General features: G+C 44.4%; 2 protein-coding genes across 14 annotated transcripts in view; both read right to left on the bottom strand.

Moving 5' to 3' along the window:
- Positions 1-11,258, bottom strand: part of LOC307079185 (NLR family CARD domain-containing protein 3-like) — a 56,403-nt gene extending 45,145 nt beyond the window's left edge. For 9 of the 13 annotated variants that reach the window (XR_013812029.1, XR_013812030.1, XR_013812031.1 and 6 more), the window contains exons 1-10: positions 10,787-11,258; positions 9,780-9,876; positions 9,549-9,665; positions 8,651-8,767; positions 8,457-8,573; positions 8,247-8,316; positions 7,836-8,061; positions 5,625-7,407; positions 2,818-2,991; positions 2,026-2,199 (exon numbers count right to left, since the gene is read on the bottom strand). Coding sequence is in view for 6 of the 13 variants with exons in the window: in XM_079741318.1 (XP_079597444.1) it covers positions 2,026-2,199; positions 2,818-2,991; positions 5,625-7,407; positions 7,836-8,061; positions 8,247-8,316; positions 8,457-8,573; positions 8,651-8,767; positions 9,549-9,665; positions 9,780-9,862 (2,861 nt within the window). In the remaining 7 variants the exon portion in view is untranslated. Of the gene's footprint in view, positions 1-1,423; positions 1,471-1,646; positions 1,821-2,025; positions 2,200-2,817; positions 2,992-5,624; positions 7,408-7,835; positions 8,062-8,246; positions 8,317-8,456; positions 8,574-8,650; positions 8,768-9,548; positions 9,666-9,779; positions 9,877-10,786 lie in introns of all 13 variants that reach the window. The other 4 variants (XM_079741323.1, XM_079741320.1, XM_079741322.1 and 1 more) reach the window with 4 other exon arrangements.
- An 8,688-nt stretch (positions 11,259-19,946) lies between these two features.
- Positions 19,947-22,984, bottom strand: LOC307078859 (troponin C, skeletal muscle-like). Its single transcript, XM_079740863.1, has 6 exons — positions 22,920-22,984; positions 21,888-21,939; positions 21,621-21,764; positions 20,896-21,010; positions 20,637-20,773; positions 19,947-20,352 (listed from the first exon to the last, which is right to left on the bottom strand). Exons 1-6 carry the CDS (start codon positions 22,920-22,922, stop codon positions 20,321-20,323), a joined length of 483 nt encoding a protein of 160 aa, XP_079596989.1. The 5' UTR covers positions 22,923-22,984; the 3' UTR covers positions 19,947-20,320.
- Between the last annotated feature and the right edge of the window lie 1,477 nt (positions 22,985-24,461).

A 24,461-nucleotide genomic window follows, 5' to 3' on the forward strand; every position in this document is an offset into this window, starting at 1 on the left:
TTTTTACAATTTCTTTGTAACCAGCATTCGTAGTGTTGATCAGCAGAGAAATAGTCTGCCAAAGACGTTGACGTCGCTTAGCAACCGAGTACGCTGGGGTTGACAAGTTACCGGGCTACTTGCGGAATGATACGTAAGACGCCCAATTATACTTAGCAACAGTGAATTATCAAATATAATTCTCCACTGGAAGTTCTGAAGGGCCCATGCAAGTGAATAGAGCGTTCCACCGCATTGAGAAGAGCCGTGTAACACATACACACATCAGAATGTTCAGCACGATGAGCTAATTGCCCCTCTGGAATATTTAAGCTATAGTCTACATACTTTTCAATATATTAGACTTTGAAAGGTTCCAATACACATCCATAGTAATCCACCTGTGTGTAAACAACAGACTGAACCAGCTGAGCTCACATACAGGCTAGAAATTAACTGTTGGTAGCACAGAACTGGTTAATACATACTATACATAGACACATGTACACATACGTACACACACCTACACAAACATACTAGACATACATAAACACAGGGAAACCGAGACATCCACTGGCTCCCTGCAATAGCTCGCATCAGATACAAGATGATGGTACTGGCATACAAGGCAGTCGATGGAACTGCCCCTGCCTACCTCCAAGCATTAGTAAAGCCACACACCCCAGCTCGATCCCTCCGCTCAACTACCTCAGCTGGACGTCTGGTACCGCCATCGCTAAGAGCAAGCAAAGTTCGATCAGCGAAGTCACAACTTTTCTCTGTTTTGGGACCTCAGTGGTGGAACGAGCTCCCTACTGATGTCAGGACCGCAGAGTCGCTCACCAGCTCTCCGCAAAAGACTCAAAACTCACCTGTTCAGAGTTCACCTCGACTCTACATAGAAACCAATGCACAGCCACCATTGAATGTTGTACGTCCTGGCACTTGTACATTGCACTTATTCAAGGTACTTAATTGTGTAGCATCTACAGTAGCTGCTATCATTGCTTTACACTGGGAATAGGTTAGCCTAGCGATTGTAATACTTGCACTTGGTTCTATGAACATCTTTACTGTACCGACAGCGATATATTGTTTCACTTCTTATGACAAATGTACTTATTGTAACAAATGCACTTATTGTAAGTCGCTTTGGATAAGCGTCTGCTAAATGCCCTAAATGTAAATGTAAATGTAAACATAGCCACACATACGTATACACATCTGAGGGGGGGGGGGTATTTTGAGTGCAATATTTCATATAACACTTTGAATAAGAATAATAAGTCAAAGTTAGATCAAACTTATAGTGCATATATTTCAGCTTTCGTAAGACCGTTTCCGTTCAAGAGGATCTGAAAGACCGGACTTCCCCTCCTGCTGTGGGATGGACTTTCCAACTCAATAGTCAGTGTGTGTTATGATTAATCAAACAGACACTTACACTTCTTTAGAGCTGGTTTCAGCCTACACACTCCACCGTGCTCCACACTAGGGGGGAAACAAAGTGAGAGCAGCATGTTGAAACATTCACCATCATCTGCTGTCTCATCAACCACTTTCTACACAACATGAGTTACAGCTGCATTTTCAGGCCACTTCATCTAGCAGCGGCTTGAATCCTTGCAGGAGACTTTGTCCCTGATGGTGAGCTGTCCTCTCCATACCTGAGAGTGTCCAGTCTCCAGCGTGGATCCTCCAGTCCAGCAGAGAGCAGCGCAGCTCCTGAGTCTCCTGGGTGATTGTAGCTCAGGTCCAGCTCTCTCAGATGGGAGGGGTTGGAGCTCAGAGCTGAGGCCAGAGAAGCACAGCCTTCCTGTGTGACCAGGCAGCCAGACAAGCTACTCACACACACACACACACACACACACACACACACACACACACACACACACACACACACACACACACACACACACACACACACAAACACACACACACAGACACACACACGCAAACACACAATTACTTTTCTGGAGATAAATCTGTTCAATGTCCTCTGATGTTGAACTTGTGGTGTAACTGTTTGACCAGAGTAAAACTGACCTGAGAGTTTCCAGTGTACAGTGTGGACTCCCCAGTCCAGCAGAGAGCAGCTTCACTCCTGAATCCTGCAGATCATTGGTACTCAGGTCCAGCTCTCTCAGACTAGAGGAGTTGGAGCTGAGAACTGAGGCCAGAGCTTCACAGCATCTCTCTGACAGATGACAGCCTTTCAGCCTTTACACACAATAAACACACATGTGAGGAACTGTGATTAATGTTTCAGGAGAAGTGAAACCAAAGGAATTTTACACACATGAACAAAATATAATTAATGTTAATAAACTGGATCTTTAAATATTAAGAGTTAGATTTCACATAGTTAGATATACTTAAGCATACTTAAAAATAGATTTAAAAAGAGGCAGATATTAAATCTTAATAAATAACTTTAAAGTCCAGCTTACTGTCTGATTACGTGATAGGCAGAATATAAATGTTACAACGCACACCTCATACTGTCATTAACAAACTAAGAATGTGTTACAAAACATCCCTAATCCTCTCAAACCCCCCTGTATTTCACCCTGCTCTAAACTATCACCGTCCCGTATACAGGAGACGGTGGTGGGGCACTATTACTATATTTTGCGTTCACGTTTATATTTCTAAATGAAATGTTGCAGGCATATGGATCAATTAGAATATCCACCTAAACAACAAGGTGTAACATTTCCAATGCTACCAAAGTCATGGAGGTGGTCATCACAGGTACTAGGTTATACGCTCAGTTATATAACTGCCCTCTAATGTGGAACTTGTTATGTAAGTGTTTGACCTTTAAGTAAAAATGACCTGAGAGTTTCCAGTGTACAGTGTGGACTCCCCAGTCCAGCAGAAAGCAGCTTCACTCCTGAATCCTGCAGATCATTGAAGCTCAGGTCCAGCTCTCTCAGACTAGAGGAGTTGGAGCTGAGAACTGAGGAAATAACCTCACAGCATCTCTCTGACAGATGACAGCCATTCACCCTTCACACAAAATCAACAGAACATGTTAGAAACAAAAATAATAACAAATATAACCGCAAGTGCTGATTAACAGGGTCCGAGCAAAATTAAAAGTCAAGAACACACTAATGGAAGATATAAAAATATGACAAATAATTATGAAGGAAAGATGTTGATGAAGATGTTCCACTTAATGCAATACTGTGCCACTGCATTCAGGTGAGCTGCAAAGCAATGGCCGAATGTCATGTTCAGCATGCAATAATCGGGGTTCGGATTCTCAACCTAAGGATCAACTGTATAAGGCATTATCCCATTGAGCCACTGATAAACCTGAACTGCAGCCTCATTCACATGGTCAAAATGTCTATTAATAAGCATACACCATCCAGGAACCTCCAAGCACACATTTCTCAAGTGAATTAAGGGCTTTCTTAAAAGCATATACCTGAAAAATCTTTTAAATTCTGGGGAAATTAAACCTTTGTAGTCAAGAACACTAACAGAAAAAATATAAATATGGCAGAGTTACTATGAAGGAAAAACAGCATACTGTGTCTTGGCAGTCAGATTCTTGGAAACGAATGAGTCGGAATGTTGATTGCCTGATGAATTTCAGGTGCTGTTCAATGTTGTGTTTCTTAAATGAGTGGCAATGACAGAATGTCATGTTCAGCTTGTTCATAATGCTCTAATCAAGATTTGAACTCTCAACCTAAGGTTCACCAGTAGAAAGCATTATCCCATTGAGACACTGACATTTCTGAACGGCATGAAGTCTCATTCACATGGTGAAAATGTCGATTGATAAGCACACAACATCAAGAAAACTCCAAGCACACATTTCACAAGAGAATTAAGGGCTTTCTTAAAGAGTACAGATCTGAAAACTTGCTATTTGATACTGTTAATGGTATCCACCCAATGATAGCCGTATGGTAGTTATACAATAAGAGAATGGTCATATAGGCAAAATGGGTTGAGACTGTGGACGTTTGGCTTTTCCATGAAATTCTATTAAAAGTAAACATTTTTAGAGCAGAAGACCAGGGTCTCGTAAGGAGAAATAAGGCTAGTTCATAATTTCTTTAAATAACGCCACCTTTGTGTGCAGTACCACAATTTGGGTTTATTAGTAGTGGAGGGTATTGGTATCCACCTAATAATATTCATATGTTTTTTTATACAATAACAAAATGGTCATATAAGAAAAATGGGCTAACTGCTCCAACTTTATGGGCCAATATTTCTCAAATGGAACTAAGAAAAACAAATTCTGTTCGATGATTTTTGTGATGCTTGGTCTAAAGATTTTATGTGGCGATTTTGGTGAATTTTTGATTATTTTCATAGCCTGTGAATCTTTTTATCATGTTTAGCTTTAATATGAAATTGTGGGAAAAGTTTACATTACATTTTATAAATGCGTCTGATTCTAGAGATTAATATTCGGAAAGAATTGTAAGTCCAGGTCAATCTGGTGAGGAGAAATAAGACTAATTCATGATTTTTTACAGTAGCGCCACCTTTGGGTTCAGTACCACAAATGTTGGTACAAAGAGTTTTTGACTTACGGTATAGGCTGCAGTATGATTTTTACAGAATTTGAGAAAAAAAAAAACGTTACAGAAACAATAGGGGCCAAGCTGCTTCGCTGCTCGGACCCCTAATAATGAGGGGTATTTTGTTGAAATCTTTAAATAGAAATGTTTTATTAATTTAACCAATCTATACTTTTCAATACAGTAGATCCTGATGTTTATTCAATGTTCGGTGTAAAGTGTATAATATTGAATAGTTGTTTTGCAATGTTTGAAAATCGTTTGGTATATTAATAATAGCGCTCCACCGCTAGTTGCAATTAAACCCATAGCTATAATGTGGAGACCCCAGTCGATGATATAACAAATTTCTGAGTGCATAATATAATAAGAATTTGTCTATAATGTTACAGTGTATAACATTTTGATACACCTCTTACGTAAAGAAGCAAGCATAATCATTTTCTCCTTATAAGCCGTTTTCACACATGTCCTCCGTATTTTCGCCGCATTTGTATATATCAGGAGATTTGACCCTGAGGGTGATTCACACTTGCTTTATATGCGGACATCAATGTCGTTTAGACATCAGTAGAATCAACAGGGGTTTAGGGGGGTGGGGTTGCAAGGGGTGAGATATGACGTAGGGTCTAAGTTTGCAAGAGGCCGGATAGGTGCGGCGGCTGTCACTCTAGTTTGTTTTGGTTTGACCACAGACAGCATTGAGGCAGAACGGGCAGAACTCATCGCAATCATCTTAAATGTTGCTGCTACGATGCATCATATATTCTGTTGCATCCACAACATCCGAAGCATCGATCGATGAACGATTGGAGCATGAGTTAGAGACAAATAGAAGAAACAACGAAGAAGAAATGCATCACTGTCCCGTGAAATTTTTTAACTCATATATACTAGACAATACATTAGATGCTTAAATGTGACTTAGATGCTTAAAATGACTAAATTGAATAGTTTGTCTAAAATGTTGAATATTGAAAGAAAATTGTGCAGTGTTTTTAAATGGTTTTGTATATTAATATTACTTTTCGCGTGTACAGTACATGTATATTGTGTTGCGGGTATTGTAATACATGTTATTGGTGAACCTACATAGATGTTTTGGAGGATTTGACCACTGGCACCAGCCTCAGAAGACCTTCCTCTGAAGCAGAGTATTTCTTCAGGTCAAACACATCCAGCTCCTCTTCTGATGATAGTAAGATGAAGACCAGAGCAGACCACTGACCAGGGGAGAGAGATTCTGTTGAGATGCTTCCTGATGTCAGGTACTGTTGGATCTCCTCCACTAGAGAACAATCGTTCAGCTCATTCAGACAGTGGAGCAGATTGATGCTTCTCTCTGGAGGGAGATCTCCATTTATCTTCTTCTTGATGTAACAGACCGTTCTCTGATTGGTCCGTGAGGTACTTCCTGTCTGTCCCAGCAGACCTCGTAGGGGAATCTGATTGGTCTCCAGAGAGAGGCCCAGGAGGAAGCGGAGGAACAAGTCCAGGTGTCCGTTCTCACTCTGTAAGGCCTTGTCCACAGCACTCTGGTAGAAGAAGAGTTCATCTTTCTTGGAGGTAGCTGGTTCTTCTGAGAGTAGATTGACACCAGTGGTGATGAAGGACAGAAGGACATAAAGTGCAGCTAGAAACTCCTGGATGCTCAGATGGACAAAGCAGAACACCTTGTCCTGGTACAGCCCCACCTCCTCTTTAAAGATCTGGGTGAACACTCCTGAGTACACTGAGGCTGCTCTGATATCGATGCCACACTCTGCCATGTCTGCCTCGTAGAAGATCAGGTTGCCTTTCTCCAGCTGGTTAAAAGCCAGTTTTCCAAGGGAAACAATGATCTCCCCGCTCTCTGAACTCCTGTCTAGATCAGTTTTAGCCCTCCCATGGTACTTCATGTCTCCCTGTATGGACTGAACCCTCAGGAAGTGGATGTACATCTGAGTCACGGTCTTGGGTATCTCTTTTCCTCTCTGGAATGGTTGGAAGAGGTCTTCAAGAACTGTTGTAGTGATCCAACAGAAGACTGGGATGTGACACATGATGTGGAGGCTTCGTGATTTCTTGACATGGGAGATGATTGTGCTGGCCAGTGTCTCATCTCTGAATTTCCTCCGAAAGTACTCCTCCTTCTGTGAGTCATTGAAGCCTCTCACCTCTGTCACCATGGCAACACACTCAGCAGGGATCTGATGGGCTGCCGCAGGGCGTGTGGTTATCCAGATGCGAGCAGAGGGAAGCAGGTCGCCCCTGATGAGGTTTGTCAGAAGCACATCCACCGAGGTGGACTCTGTGACATCAGTCCAGATCTGGTTATTCTGGAAGTCCAGAGGTAGTCGGCACTCGTCCAGACCATCCAAGATGAAGACAACTTGGAAACGGTCGTATCTGCAGATAGCTGCTTCTTTGGTTTCAATAAAGAAGTGATGAAGAAGTTCCACCAAGCTAAACTCTTTCCCTTTCAGTAAATTCAGCTCTCTGAAAGTCAAGAGAAATGTGAAGTGTATGTCGTGGTTGGCTTTACCTTCAGCCCAGTCCAGAGTGAACTTGTGTGTTAAGACGGTTTTACCAATGCCGGCCACCCCCGTTGTCATTATTGTTCTGATTGGTTGATCTTGTCCAGGTAAGGGTTTAAAGATGTCTTCACATTTGATCGGTGTTTCCGCCTTGTTTGGTTTCCTGGAAGCTGTTTCAATCAGTCTGATCTCATGTTCCTGGTTGACCTCTCCACTGCCTCTCGCTGTGATGAAGAGCTCTGTGTAGAAGTCATTCAGACCTGTTGGCTGTCCTGCTTTAGTGATTCCCTCAAACTCATTCCTGAACTTCTCCCTCAGATGAGACATGATTTTATGTTGGCACCCAACAGCAACAGCTCCTAAATGACAAAACACATTTAAATACTTCCTGTAAAATGGTAAACTTCATGACATTTAGTGGCATCGTTACTTGTGGTTGAAGAAGTTGGTCGTGACAAGGACTTCATGTTACAGATTCAAAATGTTAATATCTGGATTGAACCATTTAATGTGATAACCCCACAATAATCCTACATATCTTGGTCAAACCATTTAACCTAATAGAAATACAATAAGCCTAGATATCTTGATCAAACCATTTAATCTGATACAATGACATTAACAATACCTATCTGGTTCCATCCATCCTACCTGATACACCCACAATAGTCCTCTATATATGGAACAAACCATTAAACCTCAGAGTCTCTTTGTTCCATTTAAAAATAACAGTATATTCAGTTTTAAAATAAAAGTTTCCACTGTTTGCAAAATAAGAGTCTCTTACCACCCAACAGTGTGTCGGCCAGTTCCTCCTGGTTCATCTCCATCAGGCAGAGCTTTGTGATGTCCAACACTCCCTCTATGGCGCGCCTCCTCTGCTCCTCTTTCTTACCATCCACCTCCTCCTCCTCCCTCTGACTCTCTGAGCATTGTGGGTAATCTGGGTAGAGAACCCTCCAGAGCTTCTTCAGCTCTTTGTCTAGAAAAGCGTGTGCATTCTCCTCAGCCCTCTGCAAAAGAACAAACATGAAGGAGAACTTTACTCTGAACTAACTGAGGGCATCAGAAGCATTTGTCCTAGATTCACGTCCCGCTGGTCTAAAGAGTGAAGAGTGGAGACTATTAGCACCACAAGAGATGCTTTTTAATGTTCCTTTAGAGCTAAAGTCAATTATCCTGTTGGATATTTACACACCTTGATCAGCTCTGTTTGATGCTGCTGTACAGACTGAGCACTGGTAACCTTTGATCTCTCCTGGTGTTTTCTGTGGAGAAAACACACACACACACACACACACACACACACACACACAGGATCTATTTATCCTGACTTGTAAACATCACTATCAGTAGAGGTAGATAACAACCAACTGTTCTGTTTTCATTGTCTGTTTGAAACTCCTACCTCTTCTTTCTGGAGGGGTGTCCATCTTTAAATTCAGGAGGTCTATCTGTACAGTGGTCACTCTTCAAAGGGACACAGATGGGTCCAGGGGAGTCTGGTCTCTCCTGCTGGAGTCTTCTAGAAAATCAAGAACCAGGAGGATTTATGGAGGTTTGATAGAAGCTGTATTTTTGTAATCTCTGATAAATCCTCACCTCTTCTCAATAGACTGATTTCCATCTTTAAATGTGACAGGTGGATCTATAGAGTGGTCACTCTTCAGGGAGACACAGCTGGGTCCAGGGAAGTCTGCTCTCACCTGCTGCTCTGGGCTTCAACACAACACACACACAGCTTTTACTCACACTGCAATTGTTATGCTGACAAGAAAATTCTTCTTATAAGGCAGTTTCTAGGTGAGCATCTTAAAAATCCTTTTGAATCCTTTTTGTCCTAGATTATTTTAGCTAATTATATTAGCTAAGATATTAAATCTTGCTACTGAGATAATGCTTGAAACTAGAATTACAGTATTATAATGCTGCTTGATCAACACTGACAAGTACCAAACTGCTTTGTCAAAGTCATAACGTCTCATTTCAAGCATGTTATCCTTTAACTCGGTACCAGGAAGTACATCAAAACAACAACAACAAAAAATAGCAATTTCAGAATTTCATCAATATCAGAGTTTCATCAGAATTTCATCAAAATTAAAGTTACATCAGAATTTCATCCGTCTTATTACGTTCAATGCTTCCCTCAATACTTATAGTTGGTTAATCAGACCCCCCCCCCCCCCCCCAAACCTACCCTTCCATCCCCCCCACTTATCTCACCCCCTCACCCCGCACAGGATAGAGCGGAACACACCTAGTACACAAGACTACTCTATCTCAATGCTGGTCCACATCCAAGACCGGACACACACACACACACACACACACACACACACACACACACACACACACGTGACAAAAATAGAAAAGAGCTGGGGGTTCTAAGGACATGGTGTAGAGGGCATTATAAATTTGGCCCCATTGGCTATCAAATTGTTTCTTTTTATTTTTTTCCTCTAAAATTGATCTTTCAAAAAATCTTTCAAATACTCACCTCTTCTCAATAGACTGATTTCCATCTTTAAAGTTAACAGGTTGTTCCATAGAGCGGTCACTCTTCAAGGAGACACAGCTGGGTCCAGGGGAGTCTGCTCTCCCCTGTTGTTCTGGGCTTCAACACAACACACACACACAGCTTTTACTCAGACTAATGATGGAGTCATGATATATCACTGCTGAGCACTGAGATGGACAACAGTCACAGACAGTGATACCCTCTTCTTACCTCTTAGCTTTGCTCTGGTGGCCATGTTCCCCAGACAGAGTGGTTTTAGAGGTAGGACCTCCCTCCTCGCTCTCCTCATCCATAGCAGACTGGAGACCTGGACACAAACACAACTACATATTCTTTCTACTGACAGTCAGTGATTGTTTATTCTCTGCTTTTATACCAGCTTTATATTGTCTCTGTTTACTTTGGTCGAGAGGCAGGATGGTCTTTCCTAGGCAGAGATTCATAGACCCTCTCATTCTCAATGAGGGTGAAGATTTGGAGATGACGTTTCTAAGAACTATTTAATAACTATTCATCATTCAACACAGAATGTCTCTTAGGGATTCAAAAATATATGTCTGATCAAGATCAAGTTTACCGTGCAGATATCATACCTACTGTTCCCTGTGCTGGTTAAACCACTTTGAAGGCATGTCCATATATGGACTTCCTCATGTCGTATGACATCAGACGAAAAAGTAATAGAAGTATTTTAACCTCAACCGCTTGACTCCAAGCTGGAAGGTTTTTGGTTTGATCCCCAATGTCTACACTCTAACCTGTAGCATACTATAGAGCAAGAATCTTCTAAATAATTCAATAGTGATTTTAAAGATAGCAATGCATCGTTATATTTACTTTAACATTTTGAGCGTGTTTTTACAGACAACGAACCGTCAACCTATTGATTAGATCGCCCCCGCCCACTGCCTCTGACCACTACGCACTTCATTAATGCACTTCAACAATGCAATTTATATGATCATACTTCATTCTATTTATGGGCTATGGACTGTCTGATTCCGCAGAACTCTATGCACCTCAATAATGGACTTGCATTCTGTGTCTTATGTATTTTTTATTCAAGCACTGCTATAAAGAAAAACGAATGATTGCGCACTACTGGTTAGATGTTAAACTGCATTTCGTTTTACTGGTTGTCCTTAGTTGTGCAATGACAATACAGTTGAATCTAATATTGAATCTAATCAAAAGATTCAAAGAGTTAAGTACAGTACCTTAGTGTTCTTCCTGCTGTGATAAAGTGCACATCACCAGACCCTCCAACTCAGTAACAAGGAAATGATGTTGTGAACTATCCAGTAACTCCAGTTTCGTTTCTGTGATAACGGCGCACAGGATAGAGGTGGTTCGGTCGCGAACTGATTCGTTCGAACGAACGAATCGTTAGAACGAACGATCCGAACTGGTTCTTCTCTCTCGTTCGCGTCGTTCGCGTCGGTCGTCTCGTTCGCGTCGGTCGTCTCGTTCGCGTCGTTCGTGACTCAGAATTGACTCCTCCCAGACCCACGACTCGCAGACAGTTCGTTCAGGAAGACGAGGGACCGAGGCGACTCACGGCACACACTGTTGCTTGCACTGCACCAGGAGCAGGTTATAGTTATAACTAGGCTTTACTTAGTTAGCTTCAACGATACATGAAGTAAACATACTTGGAACGTCCATGTAGGCCTACGCAGCAGCACTATGCGCAGGTGATGCCGCATGATATGCAGCAAGGCATATCATTATTAACTAACGCATTATCTCTGAGGTGAAGTAAAGCCTCAGGTGGTCCGTTACATTTTCTTGTCAAGTAGCCTGGTGTTTACATTTTAGGGTTAGGGTTTCACATTGTTCCTTTATCTCGGGTATTTTTTTAATATATAAAATTAACGATATTGACTCAACTTTCAGGATAAAGTGATTCGATTCGCCATTCGACTCACCGGAAACTCGACTGAACCAGTTCAGTCGAGTTTCCGGTAGCACTGAGTCTGACTGACTCAGCTGAGAACCATGCAATGGGTGCATTGCATGATGCGATTCACCGCTACCGGAAACGGAAACTGGACTGAACCGGAAACTGGGCTGAACGAACGAACGAACGATTCGCGAACGACTCATCTTGGCGAACTGACTGACGCGAACTGGTTCACGTAAACGAATCATTGAATCCACCTCTAGCACAGGATCATTAATACGCGTTAATCCGCTGGTCCACCACTAGGTGGCATATATACTGCTATTGACAATGCGACTTGAGTCTCCAGATGTGGATATAATTTATGCTTATGTAGTGAACCTCAGTAGTGGTTGCGAATGCAACCCCATTTTAGCTCCTCCCCCTGCACCCAGGTGCAAGATAAAATGGCCAAGATGGCTGAACTCAGCCTCTGTTGGTTACCTCCTAAGGTGGTGAGTAGGGTCCCCGTTTTTTAACAGTTTTGAGTTCCCATTTTAACTTTTATTAATTAGTGTCTCTTGTTTTTTTAGGATCCCCTGCTGCTGTTTTGTACGGTTTTAGTTCTCTTTTAGCTGTTTTGTTTTGGTTCTGTTTTTCTATTTTGTTTTGATTGCTTTAGTTCAGTTTGCTTTTTGTGTTATTTCCGCTTTATCTGTTTCATTATTTGACCATTGGGTTGCTGGGTTACATAACCCCTGTTTTGTTGTTTGGTTTGGTTTTGCTCCAGTTTTCTTTATTTAGTTATTATTATTATTATTGTAATAAAGTTAGTATATTTATTGTCTCTGCCTCTTTAGTTCTCGAACCTGTGTCCTTATTTCTGTAATATCATAGTTTAATTTTCTTTGTTTTATATTTCCTGGGGTGTAATTCCCCAGGTATCGTTGTCGGTCCCTCTTTAGTTATTTCCCCCGTTCATATTGACTTTTACACTGAGCCCCGCCACACTTATGATGAAGGAAGGAAAGTGGCTGAAGTGATGAGAGATTCACTGCCAAGTATAAACAAGCAGTGGAGATGGCCAGCACCATTGGTGTTACTCCAACGAAGAAGAGGATTACCGCGAAGCAGCAACATAGAGGCATTCAACACACACATATACACACACACTCCCCCCACACACCGTTATACTTCAGTTATAGTTTTATATTTATTTCATGATTATAGCATCACACTCATGCAAAGACACACACTAAACAGTTTTGCCTAAAATAAATGTTTCATCAGCAACACGGTACTGTGTGTGGTGTGTGTGTGTGTTTTTGGGAGGGGGGCTGCCGAATGTTGAACTCTGTATTTAAAAAAAATCCTGGCTACAGCCGTGTTTACAGCAGAATACCATGTTATCACTGAAGAGACTAATAGACACAGGGGCGTAGGAATGAGTTTAACATTGGGGGGGACACATATCGGAAACCTGACAGATCCGGTATAATTTTTAGGTGGGACAAATGCGCCTGTCTCCGATATTGGAGGGGACACGTCCCCTCCGTCCCCCCCGGTTCCTAATATGCGTCCTCTACTCTGTTTCCATTGAACACCTCCATGTAGAATCCTCCTCCATCCTTTAAGGACAGATTTGCATTTTGTTTACATAAACACTTTATTTGCTTCATTTTAAATGTATAAATTAGCAGAATCTATACAATTCCAACGGTGAAACGGAGGACGAGATGAAGGATGAGTCCCAACGCAGTTCACCAGCCAACTAAACACACGTTCTGGGCCCAGTTTCCCGAAAGCATCGTTAGCCTAAGTGGTTCGTGAAGTTCGTCGTACGAGCATCGTACAGTTTTCACACCGTTTCCCGAAAGCATCGTTGCATAACAAACGTTGTGAACATACTCGTAGCTAACGAGGGCTCCAGGGGTACTCGTAGGATGCTAAGAGCATCGTTACTATAGCCCCAGTGGAGTCACCAACTAGACATTCCGTGGTGTTGGATGTGTTTTATTAAAACGCATCCAATACCATTGAATGTCCAGCTGGCGCAATTTCGCAATACCCCAAAAACAGTAGTTACCGCCGATTTATTAATCATAGACTACTGTTAGATTTAAACAGCAAAGACAGAGACATGTTAGAAGTCAACAACAGCATGTTTATTGCAGCAATTTAAAATTCCAATAATAAATGCGCAGCTGAAATGTACCGATCAAACACCACGTCACAAGGCAACCATATCAAAAGCCATATAATAAAATCAAATTATTCCATTGCTTTCGAGGTCGCTTTCGAGCTGCAACTGCTGTCTCCCTCTGATTTTAAATCAACCCTCGTGGTTAAAATGTCCTCATATGGATCAATGACAGAAGGCATACTGTACATGAATCATGCTGAGACCAGCGGGTGTTTTTTTTTGCGATTGTTTGCCATAAAGCAGTGTGGGCGCTTCGGGGAGGCTGTGATGAAGTTCACTATTTATTGGACCGTGTCTGGACAGTTACGAACATCCCTGACCTTAGTGGAGTGCACAATCGCCAAGTTTAGAGCGTGGATTCTGCAGTGATCATAGACTGCTGCGGGAAACTGTGCTGCGATGCGTGCCTTTCCCGGTTACATTGCCAACACCATCATACCCCTGCCCAACAATATGGGCCGGATCTAGAGCAGCAACAGCAATAGCTGTGTCAATGCCTCTGCGTTTGAATGATAATGAATGAATGGAACGTTGCATTTTTAATGTTTCCACCAAAGATTCTAGACTAAGTGTGCGCCAATCAATGAAAACTTATGCGGAATCAGAGGAAGTCTGCTCCCTTTGCTGCGCAAAGCATGTTTCAGAAATCAGCACATTTAGATAAATGCTATAGTTGTCACACAGAAGCTATTTTTTATTTTTGTAATATGGAATTACTTCAGGGTGGAAAGTGATGTGAAAAAATGTACGCACAATGCGTTCAGGATTAGTAGGGGAGACCGGGTATGGTTGTAACACTTTTTTCTTCAGCACCTAAATCTACCATTTTTTTAAAAGCTACAGTTCTGGACCTTTTAGGCAACGTACCCACATTTGTCTACTACAAGTCGCAACCATTTAAATCTCCTCAACTATATCACGGAATTTGTGAGATTATGACAAATACAATGTATACCTTTGTTATAACCTACCCCACTACCGGGGTAGGTTGTAACACCTACTGGGGTAAGTTGTAACAGGTAGATAAAACGCAAAAAACCAATGTTACTCCATTTGATATGCCGATTTAATTATAACCATAAACAACAGGGTTTGAAAATAGATTCACCAAACAAAATATTCTTAAACTGTATTGGAAGTGAAGAGTGACATATGCATTGTGTGTGTGTGTGTGTGTGTGTACAGAATAAATAGTATCGTAGCGTAGGCTATGTTAATGTTATGAACAAAATATAAAAAGCATAACGTTTATGCGTTGTGTGTGTGTATTTGTGTCTCTTGAGAGCGAGAGCTGAACAGTTGTTTTTTTAGAACAGGGCAACATGTTCTCTAACAAACAAATTAAATAAATCCTTAATCTGAATCACAATGGTGACAAATAAAATTGGGCAGACCTGGAGTGCATGCCTGGTGGGCCCAAAAGCTGCATAGGACACACTTTACCCACACCTCTTTGGATTTGGAATTTCGAAAGGTTTCCATGCAGACCACACAAAAATCTTCTTCCTCCTCTGACGAGGAGTTCTGAGCTTTCACCATTTTCTTGGCAGTTTTGTTGACCTTTCTCTTCTTTCCTTTATCACCCCCAAAGAGTTTAATTTTGATGTTTTTTCCTTTTCGCCGGTCCTCCTCTTCCAACGCCAGCTTAACTGGTGTATCAGTCAAGATTTCGGAGCGCCTCTTCCTCCTACCCTTGCCTGTTACTTTTCTTGGGCATGCTTTCGGAAATGGCCGAATTATTATTGGACTGAACGGTCCTAAGATGGACCCAGAGGTGCTCGGCATCTCTGGAGGAGGAGCAGAGCCTGGCGGCAGGTGAGCAGGTGAGGAGCCTGGCGGCAGGTGAGCAGGTGAGGAGCCTGGCGGCAGGTGAGGAGCCTGGCGGCAGGTGAGGAGCCTGGCGGCAGGTGAGCAGGTGAGGAGCCTGGCGGCAGGTGAGCAGGTGAGGAGCCTGGCGGCAGGTGAGCAGGTGAGGAGCCTGGCGGCAGGTGAGCAGGTGAGGAGCCTGGCGGCAGGTGGGCAGGTGAGGAGCCTGGCGGCAGGTGGGCAGGTGAGGAGCCTGGCGGCAGGTGAGCAGGTGAGGAGCCTGGCGGCAGGAGAGCCTCAGCTGGGTCAGGACGATCGGTGACCTGGGAGGGCGCAAAGTCACTGTCCTGAAAGATGTTCGGATGGTAAGGCCATATGCCTGTGCACTGGAAGCCTGCCTGAATGTTCCTTTGCGTTGCGGCCTTGGGTAGGGCGTTCCTCACGATCCCTGGAATGTTGTAAATTGTCATTGGTTTGCCTGGATTCATCCTCATCCAGTCATCACTGGCCGCATTCACCATTTTCTTAAATGGACCAAAGACACTGCGATCAAGTGGCTGGAGCTTATGGCTGCAGTGTGGTGGAAAGGTCAGAAGAACAATGCCCTGACCTTTGCAAAAATCAACGGCTCTCACAGAGATGTGTGAGGAGTGATTATCCAGCAGGAGCAAAACCTTTTTCTCTGGACTCACCTTTGTATGTCTTGCAAAGTGACCAAGAAAATGCAAGAAATCCTCCTCCTGCATCCAGCCTGACTTATTAGCACTTCCAGCACTTCCTAATGGCCCGCTCTGTACAAAGTGTTCTTTAAAGTTCTTTCGGGGTAACGCAAAGAATGGGGGAATGGAATTCCCCAGAGCTTGCACAGCGTATGCAACTGATACCAATGTGCCTCTCTCACCTGATGTCATGGCTCCAACCTGCTTGACCCCCCGGCGCGCTACCAATCAGGATGGTGCCTGCACAGTTGTGACGCCTGTCTCGTCCATGTTCCAGATGTCAGAACCATCGAAGCGGTTCTTTTCTATTGCCTCCGACAGGCAACTGAAGAAGCGCTCAACATTTGTCTTGTTGAAGGAGGTGGCCCTTGAAAGGCTTGTTGCCTGTGGACACCGAATAGATATTCTGGGATGTCGTTTCAGAAAACTGTTGAACCAGTCAGGCCCCGCCATCAGCTTATTGTCCCAGGTTTCAGGATGATTTATATCAAAACTCACGGCTAACTGATATGCAAACTTTCTGACCTATGCAAAAGCATAAAAGGAAGTCTGAGTTAGGACACACATTTCTGTTGATTGTCTAAATTCATATGTTGGTATTTATTCATTTTTTTATTTTACCTGCTTTTATGTTATTTATTTATCATTCACAAACATTGAAAAATTGCCTATTCTACACTGTTCTCAGCTATCATGCTTACCTCGCGTGGAGTTAGCCCAAAGTATATATCAGCTGCCTGGCTAATGTACTCTGTCAATAGATCCTCCTGCTCCCTGCTGAAGACTTTGTTTGGACTGTTGTATCCAACCCGAGGAAGGTCCTGGGATCCCTGATCTTTAAGAAGTTTAAACTTCTTCCAATATCTATTAAGCGTAACATGGCAGATGCCATGCTTTTTTGCCACTGCCCTGACAGATGTTCCATTGTTAACTTCCTCTGCTGCTCTTTTCAATATCTGGGCATCCACTCCACGATCAGTCTTCCTCACCCATGTTCTAGGCATTCTGTAGAATTATTAAAATCAAAAAAAAATTGACTTTGTATGTAAGGGGATGGTTGTAACACTTTCAAAACATGCGTTACAACCTACCCCACCCTGTCATCCATTACTAAGCTAGCTGTATTAGCATGGTGCTTTGACATTAGCAAGGGAGAGATACACCATTCTTTACTGACAAACTATAGTTTGACCTGATATGACTCATACAACTTTATCTACAACGGTAAAAGTACTAGAAAACAAAAATAAATAAAATAAAAAATTACTTTACCTCAAAATTTGGATTTCTCTCGTAACTCCTGGCTCGTATCTTATCCCTGATTGGTGGAATTGGTCGTGTTACAACCCACCCTGTGTTACAACCATACCCGGTCTCCCCTACTGATATAGCATATGTCGGCCTAGGCCTAATCAATTGTGTTTTAATATATGTAGCATTCATATTAGTCGATTCTTTTCGTAGGCTACTCTGCTGTTGGCCTCGATGGGGAGATATTTTTTTGCTGCCACAAAATATAGTTTAATCCAACAACATGCATCTCCCCTACATACCCTCCTACAGAGCCCATTTCAACACCATGTCAGTAGGCAGTTACAAGCCTACGAATGTCGTTAGAGCAGTGCATGCGCATTCATGTTAAGAGGAGTTTTGGGAAACGCTGACAATTTCACGAAGGTTTCCAAAGATCCTTCGTGAGAATGATCGTACGAGCGTGGAGCGGCAGGTGAGCTAATTAGTCGAACTCAACGCAGGTGCGTTGACCTCTGGTGGCCTTGGTAACAGCGAGTCAATTTGAGTTCTGTGTTCTATCTTAAATGACATCCCTGAATTAACTTAGATGATTAAGTATGATTTCACTGACTTGGATTCAGCCTTCAATGTCGAGCAGTGAAGGTTGGCGTTACACTTTTAAGACCTCTTTGTGCTTTCCGTGGTGGTGTCTTTACAGACAAAGAAACTTTTGTCTGTAGTCCAACTCCACGGGTGTGTGTTTACCTGGCATTTTATGTATTATTAAACCTTCATTTTACCAGGAATTCTCATAGAATAAAATCTCTTTTTTCAAAAGAGGCCTAGCCAAGAAAGCAGCCTCACACAAAGGTAAATATTGGTGTGACACTAGCATGAATAATAACCGCTCCAACTTGAGGGGGTCATCGCCTCTGCAGTACTCGGGGAGGCGCTGTTCTCTCTGGCGGACCTATGCGTCTATTTCCGAGCCAGTGGAACCAAGTTTTTACGGCATACACTAAATCTTTCACGCAAGCTGAACTGCCACACGTAACGTCGTTATGGCAAGGAGTGCGCTGTGGTTTGAACCCCAAATTGTCACGCCGCGTCCTGATACGCGGTCCAACACCTCCATCTAGTGGCCACTAGACGCCACCGTACCCCATTCCTCCGTCACACCTGTCTTCAATCAGCAATCTCCACTTGCTACTTCAGCCGGGGATCTCCATCCAGGCGGCGCCAGTTCGTCGTTTACAACTACCCAGTTCGTATCAGTCCTACCAGCATTCTCTAGTCCCAGTTCGGTGTTCCCGTTCTCTTGCCAACCCTCTCCCCTAGTTCTCCGTCCGTCACTCTGCCTACCTGTTGCCGAACCCCTGCCTGCCTGACTACCCGCCTATCGTCGAGTCCTTGCCTGTCTGACTGCCTGCCTGACGCTGAACCCCCAGCCTGCCCGACTACCCGCCTGTTGCCGAGTCCTTGCCTGCCTGACTGACTCCCGGTTGCCGAACCCTCGCCTGCCTGACTACAGCTTGTTTCGCCCCAGCTTGTGATCTACTCGTGTCCCAATAAACCCTCTTTCCGTTTACCCCGTCTCTGCCTCCCTGTGTCCAGCGCTTGGGTCCCCTCGCCCTGCTCCTTAACACAAATGAGCATAAAAAACGTCACGAGCAGTTTAGCTAATTAACTAAACATCATATACAATCACTGAATAAAGATTATTCCAATAAAATACGCACTTCTCGCTCGAAATGTTATCAAAACCCATCTGAATTCCGAATCTACATCAAAATATTGCATTGTCCACTGAGAATAAAACAAAGGTCAACCATCTTGTTAGCTGATACCTGCTACTCCCACAATGCACCGCACCCACCCGCCTGCTGCTCCCACAATGCACCACAGCCCTGCTGCCTGAACAGCTCTTGGTGCTGTGTTGAGGCGTCTGTGTACGGCCTGCAGTGCTGTGTCTGAGCGGAATTGTACTCCGACCTATGAACGTTTATTAAAGGTGACATATTTTACCACCAGGTGTGATTGTGATTAGTCGTTACAAGCCGTTTTGAAAATCTGCCTCTTCTGACATCACAAGTGGGCGTGTCCAGCTAGATTTGTGCTGGATAGATGAGAAACGTTTGCCACGGTCCACTGGTAGGCTGGTAGACTGATCTATCCATCATACATCTAGGTGGACACGCCCACTTGTGATGTCAGAAGAGGCAGATTTTCAAAGCGACTGGCTAATCCCACTCAAACCTGGTGGTACAATGTGTCACCTTTATATGCTTCTTATGGACATATGCTGTTGTGGCTTGGGGGGGGGGGGGGGGGGGGGGGGGGGCACTGGGAGGACAAACAGCGGTGGGTCAGACCACGTGGCACAAAAGAAGAAACAAAGAGTTTATTGAAGTTCCTCTCACAACAACGTATACAGACCACAAGTACGTCAGACCACTACGAGTGAGCATATGTGAATTTATTTATTATCTTCCGGTCATGCAAATGACTCTTTTATGTTGGTTTTGTGTTTGGTACAGTAGTGGGTTGGGTGTTGTTGGTCTACCCAGCGGGCAACAGCTGCAGAACTTTCCAGACTAGATCTATTGATCACAAGAGTTGGAGAGGGGAGGCGGGACTTCCTGTCGCCCCGCAGCGTCGAAAGGGCCGTGGCCAATCATAAGCGAGCCCCCCTGCCGGCGCCCCCTTGAGGTCTGTTGAGGGCGTCTGCGTGTGTGCAGAGAAACCGGGCCATATAAATAAACCAGATGGACGGGGGAGGGGGGGGGGGGGGGGGGAGGTTTGGATGGAGAACCAGTGCGGCTCAGCGGAGGGTGGAGGGGAAGAGGGGAGGGTGGAGGACCGGCGGTCCAGCGGTGGAGGGGAGGAGGAGGAATGTCCACAAGTCCTTTTACTGCACGTTCTCCATCATCTTCATGAATTCTGAAAGCGGAAGACAAGAGGACTTGATGAGTCTCAGAAGGATCGAAAAATAAGATAATTAAAGTTTTGCTACTTAATGTACATATATTGTGTATACATTAATCTATGTATTCCGGTTTGTGTGTTAATATTATGTATGTATACTATATACATAATAATAGAGTATAAAGTATATACTCTATTCTCAATCCTTTATTTCCGTTATTTACAACTAGTTCTCTGCCCATCTCGTCACGTCATGACGTTGGAGTCTCTAAACGTCTCATGTGACGTGACGCCCGTACCGTCATAGTCCAGCATGCCGTCGGAGTTCTTGTCTCCGTCCTTGAGCAGCTCGTCGATCTCGTCCTCCGAGATGGGCTCCCCGGTGCTACGGATGATGAGCGCGAACTCCTCCCGGTCGATGTAGCCGTCGGCGTTCCTGCGGGAACAAAGAGCACGGGCCACGGTGAGACCCGGAGGGAGTGGAGCCGACGAAACTCGCGTGACCCAACGGGTCGGAGGAGGTGGACTCGGCGGCTGTGGACGGACGGACACACGTACTTGTCGAACACGCGGAAGCACTCTGCCAACTCGTCCTCGCTCTTGCCGGCCTGGTCCTCCTTTAGCAGCCTCACCATCATCACCAGGAACTCCTCGAAGTCGATGGTGCCGCTGCCTGCGTTGGGGTTCAGTGCCGGGGCCAGGGTTTACGTGTTAGTGAGGGCCAGGATGGTTTCTTTCAATGGAGATACTTTTTCTGCATTTCTGGACGAGCAATCTCATTATCTATAATTGAATACATACAGAGGGACTACTGTATATACTATGTATATGTTATACTTTTATTAAAATATTATATGATTTGTGTGTGTGTGTGTGTGTGTGTGTGTGTGTGTGTGTGTGTGTGTGTGTGTGTGTGTGTGTGTGTGTGTGTGTAATGTTAACGTATTCAACTCCTGGTTATACAGTTATATAGCACCGATTTGTTTATTGATATATTTAAAAACTTGATATAGATAATTTGACTAATTATACTAATCATTTTATAGTTTTGCAAATAACAACTGCTCCGGACCTCATAGCTGGCTACGGCCATGGTCAAGTTACGTACATCATCATCATCATCATCATCATCATCTTTAGAGCAGTCACGACCCACACACACCGCGCACTAAGAGCACCGCGCTGCCTGTGTGCGTAATCATGAACCATTACGCACCGGCTCCGTCATAATGATCGCGGTTGTTCTACACGTGCTGATGTGTTTGTTCACACTCGTTACGCACCATCCTCATCGACCTCCTCGATGATCTCATCCAGCTCCTCTCGGGTCGGGTTCTGACCCAACATCCTCATCACCTGACCCAACTCCTTGGTGCTGATGTCACCGCCACCGTCTGTGTCGAACATGTTGAAGGCGGCCTGAAACTCTGGGAAAGAAAACGAACAAAGAAAAGCATGAACACACACAAACCGAAAGAAAGGTTTACGCACTCTTTGTGGAATATGACAGCCTGTGGGTTTTGTGCAGAACCGCGAGACTTCGGACTCACCGGCAAGCATCTCATCGCTCAGGTATCCGCGGGCCTCCTGTTGCGCGTCAGTCTGGGGAAATAAAGAAACGCGCTTTAAACTAAAGTAGGACTGTTAATGCCGAACATCCATCCCTATTATCGTTGTTCTTTTTCTCTGAATGAGCCTCAAATGCGCACAATTGTGGCCAGAGACGATCACATATTATCCCATTCACATTCCTGTCACCATGCAGGAGTTATCGCGGGATTAACTTTGGCATGCCTGGAAACTCGCTCTAAGTGAGTTTTTCTATGGGGGACTCTTATGTGTGTCGATATGTGTATTAATTTAGTTTTGAGGGTTTAGCACTAATTGGGCCTCATTAGTTGCCTGAGGGGGTGAGATAGGGGGGTAATCAACCCGGCTATTTCCGTCTCGCCCTGTATATGGCGATATGGACACACGACCCCGCGGAATCCGTCCCCTAAGCAGAAAGCGCTCCTGCGCCAACCTTGCTGAACTATATCCCCCTACCCCCTCCCCACCCTCGCAGTCAGCCTGCACCCCCCTCCCAGTCAGCCTATATCCCCCCCGCCCCACACACACACACACACACACACACCCCAGTCAGCCGAAACCCTCCCCAGCACATTCCCTCATCAAACTCTCCTTTAGAGGTGATTCCGTTTTAGTTTTAGTGTCCATGAATAGCAGCTTAATTATGTTATTAATTATATTTTGCCGGTTTTCACCAATAGCTTCCCCAGCAGAATCGAGTTGAAAGGATGTCATGCATGTGTTGCAATTAATTTACAAATAACAGTAAAACGAAATGTTTTGGAATTTGGAAAGGAATCGCAGCTGATCCATTGGTTAGGGAGGACTGCGCACTGCTGAATTGAATAGGCTCTAGGCTATCAAAAGTATTATTCATCTAAAGTCAGCAATCTGTTGTCAATGCGCTAAACTGACGTAGGACATATAACGTGACGTGCGTCAATATTGGTGCTCAGTGCTCGTATTCGGATTCAATCATTCATATGTTCATCACGCAAATCGGTTGCTCTTACCATGTTTATGGATTAGTGTTCCCCCAAATATCCACAGAAAAAAGGAGTGGTCAATCCGCGTGCACCCCAACAGAGAGACTAGACGTGAAGTCAGAGTTCACACACACTTTAAACGGGCCCCGCAGGCCACGCCCCCTAGCACCCGTGGCTCTCCAGAATTAGAATCTTGAACTTTTAGGGTTCTATGGACCTGGCCAATCCCAAGCCTTATTGTTGAACACCAACCCTGCCCTGAGCACGTGAACCCACAATAATGTAAACATTTGGTCATTCAAGGATTTGAAAATGAAAGTCCATTATATTTCTGGAGCTCTAAATCACAGTTAGTCTCAAGGGGCTTTGCAGGCCGTGTATTTATGAAGACCCCCTACCACTGAGACGAGGTACAACTCCCATAATGATGAAGGAATGAAGGAACACAGTGGGGATCCCTCCTCCCAGGGATGGTTAGGAGTGCAATGGGGGCCATAATTGACTACTTACATAATAGGGTAAAAAGCATATTCGTCCATGGGAGACTATTGTTTCATATGAATGAATTTTCCTATAACGTTACTTATTTCTACAGTTTGAACTACAAGTCCCAACCACCAGGGCACACACACACCATGCTAACATGTGTCTAGATTGTAGTTCTCAGATCTGTGAGGGTGGACTTGCAGGTGAAGAACTTTAAGCTTACTCTGGTGTAATGTGGACGCTTGAAGGCTTTCTACGTAAGGGAGGGACACGTTTTGTACTGATGGCCGCTTCTCCTCTCTGTGAAACTCAAGACCTCGGAGACCCTCCCTCTCCTCGGGGCTGAGCCCTGAATAGAAGCCCTGGGGCAGGGGAAACACTGTCCCCCCAGCCCCTGGACCCACCAGGACTCAGCAACACACCCCACCTTATAAGGTGGCTGCCTCCTCGAGGAAGGGGGAGAGAGAGAGAGAGGAAGAGAGAGAGGGTGAGAGAGAGAGAGAGAGATAGAGAGGGAGAGAGAGGGGGAGAGAGAGAGAGGGGGTGAGAGAGAGAGAGAGGGGGGGAGGGAGGGAGAGAGATAGAGAGGGAGAGAGAGGGGGAGAGGAAGAGTGGGAGGGTGACAGAGAGAGAGAGAGAGACAGAGAGAAAGAGAGAGAGAGAGAGGGGGTGAGAGAGAGAGAGGGGGGGGAGGGAGGGAGAGAGATAGAGAGGGAGAGAGAGGGTAAAAGGGAAAGGGAGAGAGAAAGAGGGGGAGAGATAGGGAGAGAGGGAGGGAGGGATAGAGAGAGAGTAGGAGAGATAGAGAGGGGGGGAGAGAAGGAGTAGGAGAGATAGAGAGGGAGGGGGAGATGGGAGGGGAGAAAGAAAGAGAGAGAGGGAGAGAAAGTCAGAGGGAGGGAGAGAGTGAGAAAGGGGGAGAGAGAAAGAGAGAGATAGGAGATAGAGGGAAGGAGAGGGTGTGATGTTTGCAACATGAGGGCTGATAGAGGTAGGGGAGGGGGGTCTTGATGTCCTTCCCATGCCTCCAGCTCACCGGACTGGGAGACTTCCAGGAGGCACCATGGAGAGACGTTTCCCAGA

Source organism: Pollachius pollachius (assembly GCF_949987615.1).
Source record: "Pollachius pollachius genome assembly, chromosome: 8".
Taxonomy (NCBI): domain Eukaryota; kingdom Metazoa; phylum Chordata; class Actinopteri; order Gadiformes; family Gadidae; genus Pollachius; species Pollachius pollachius.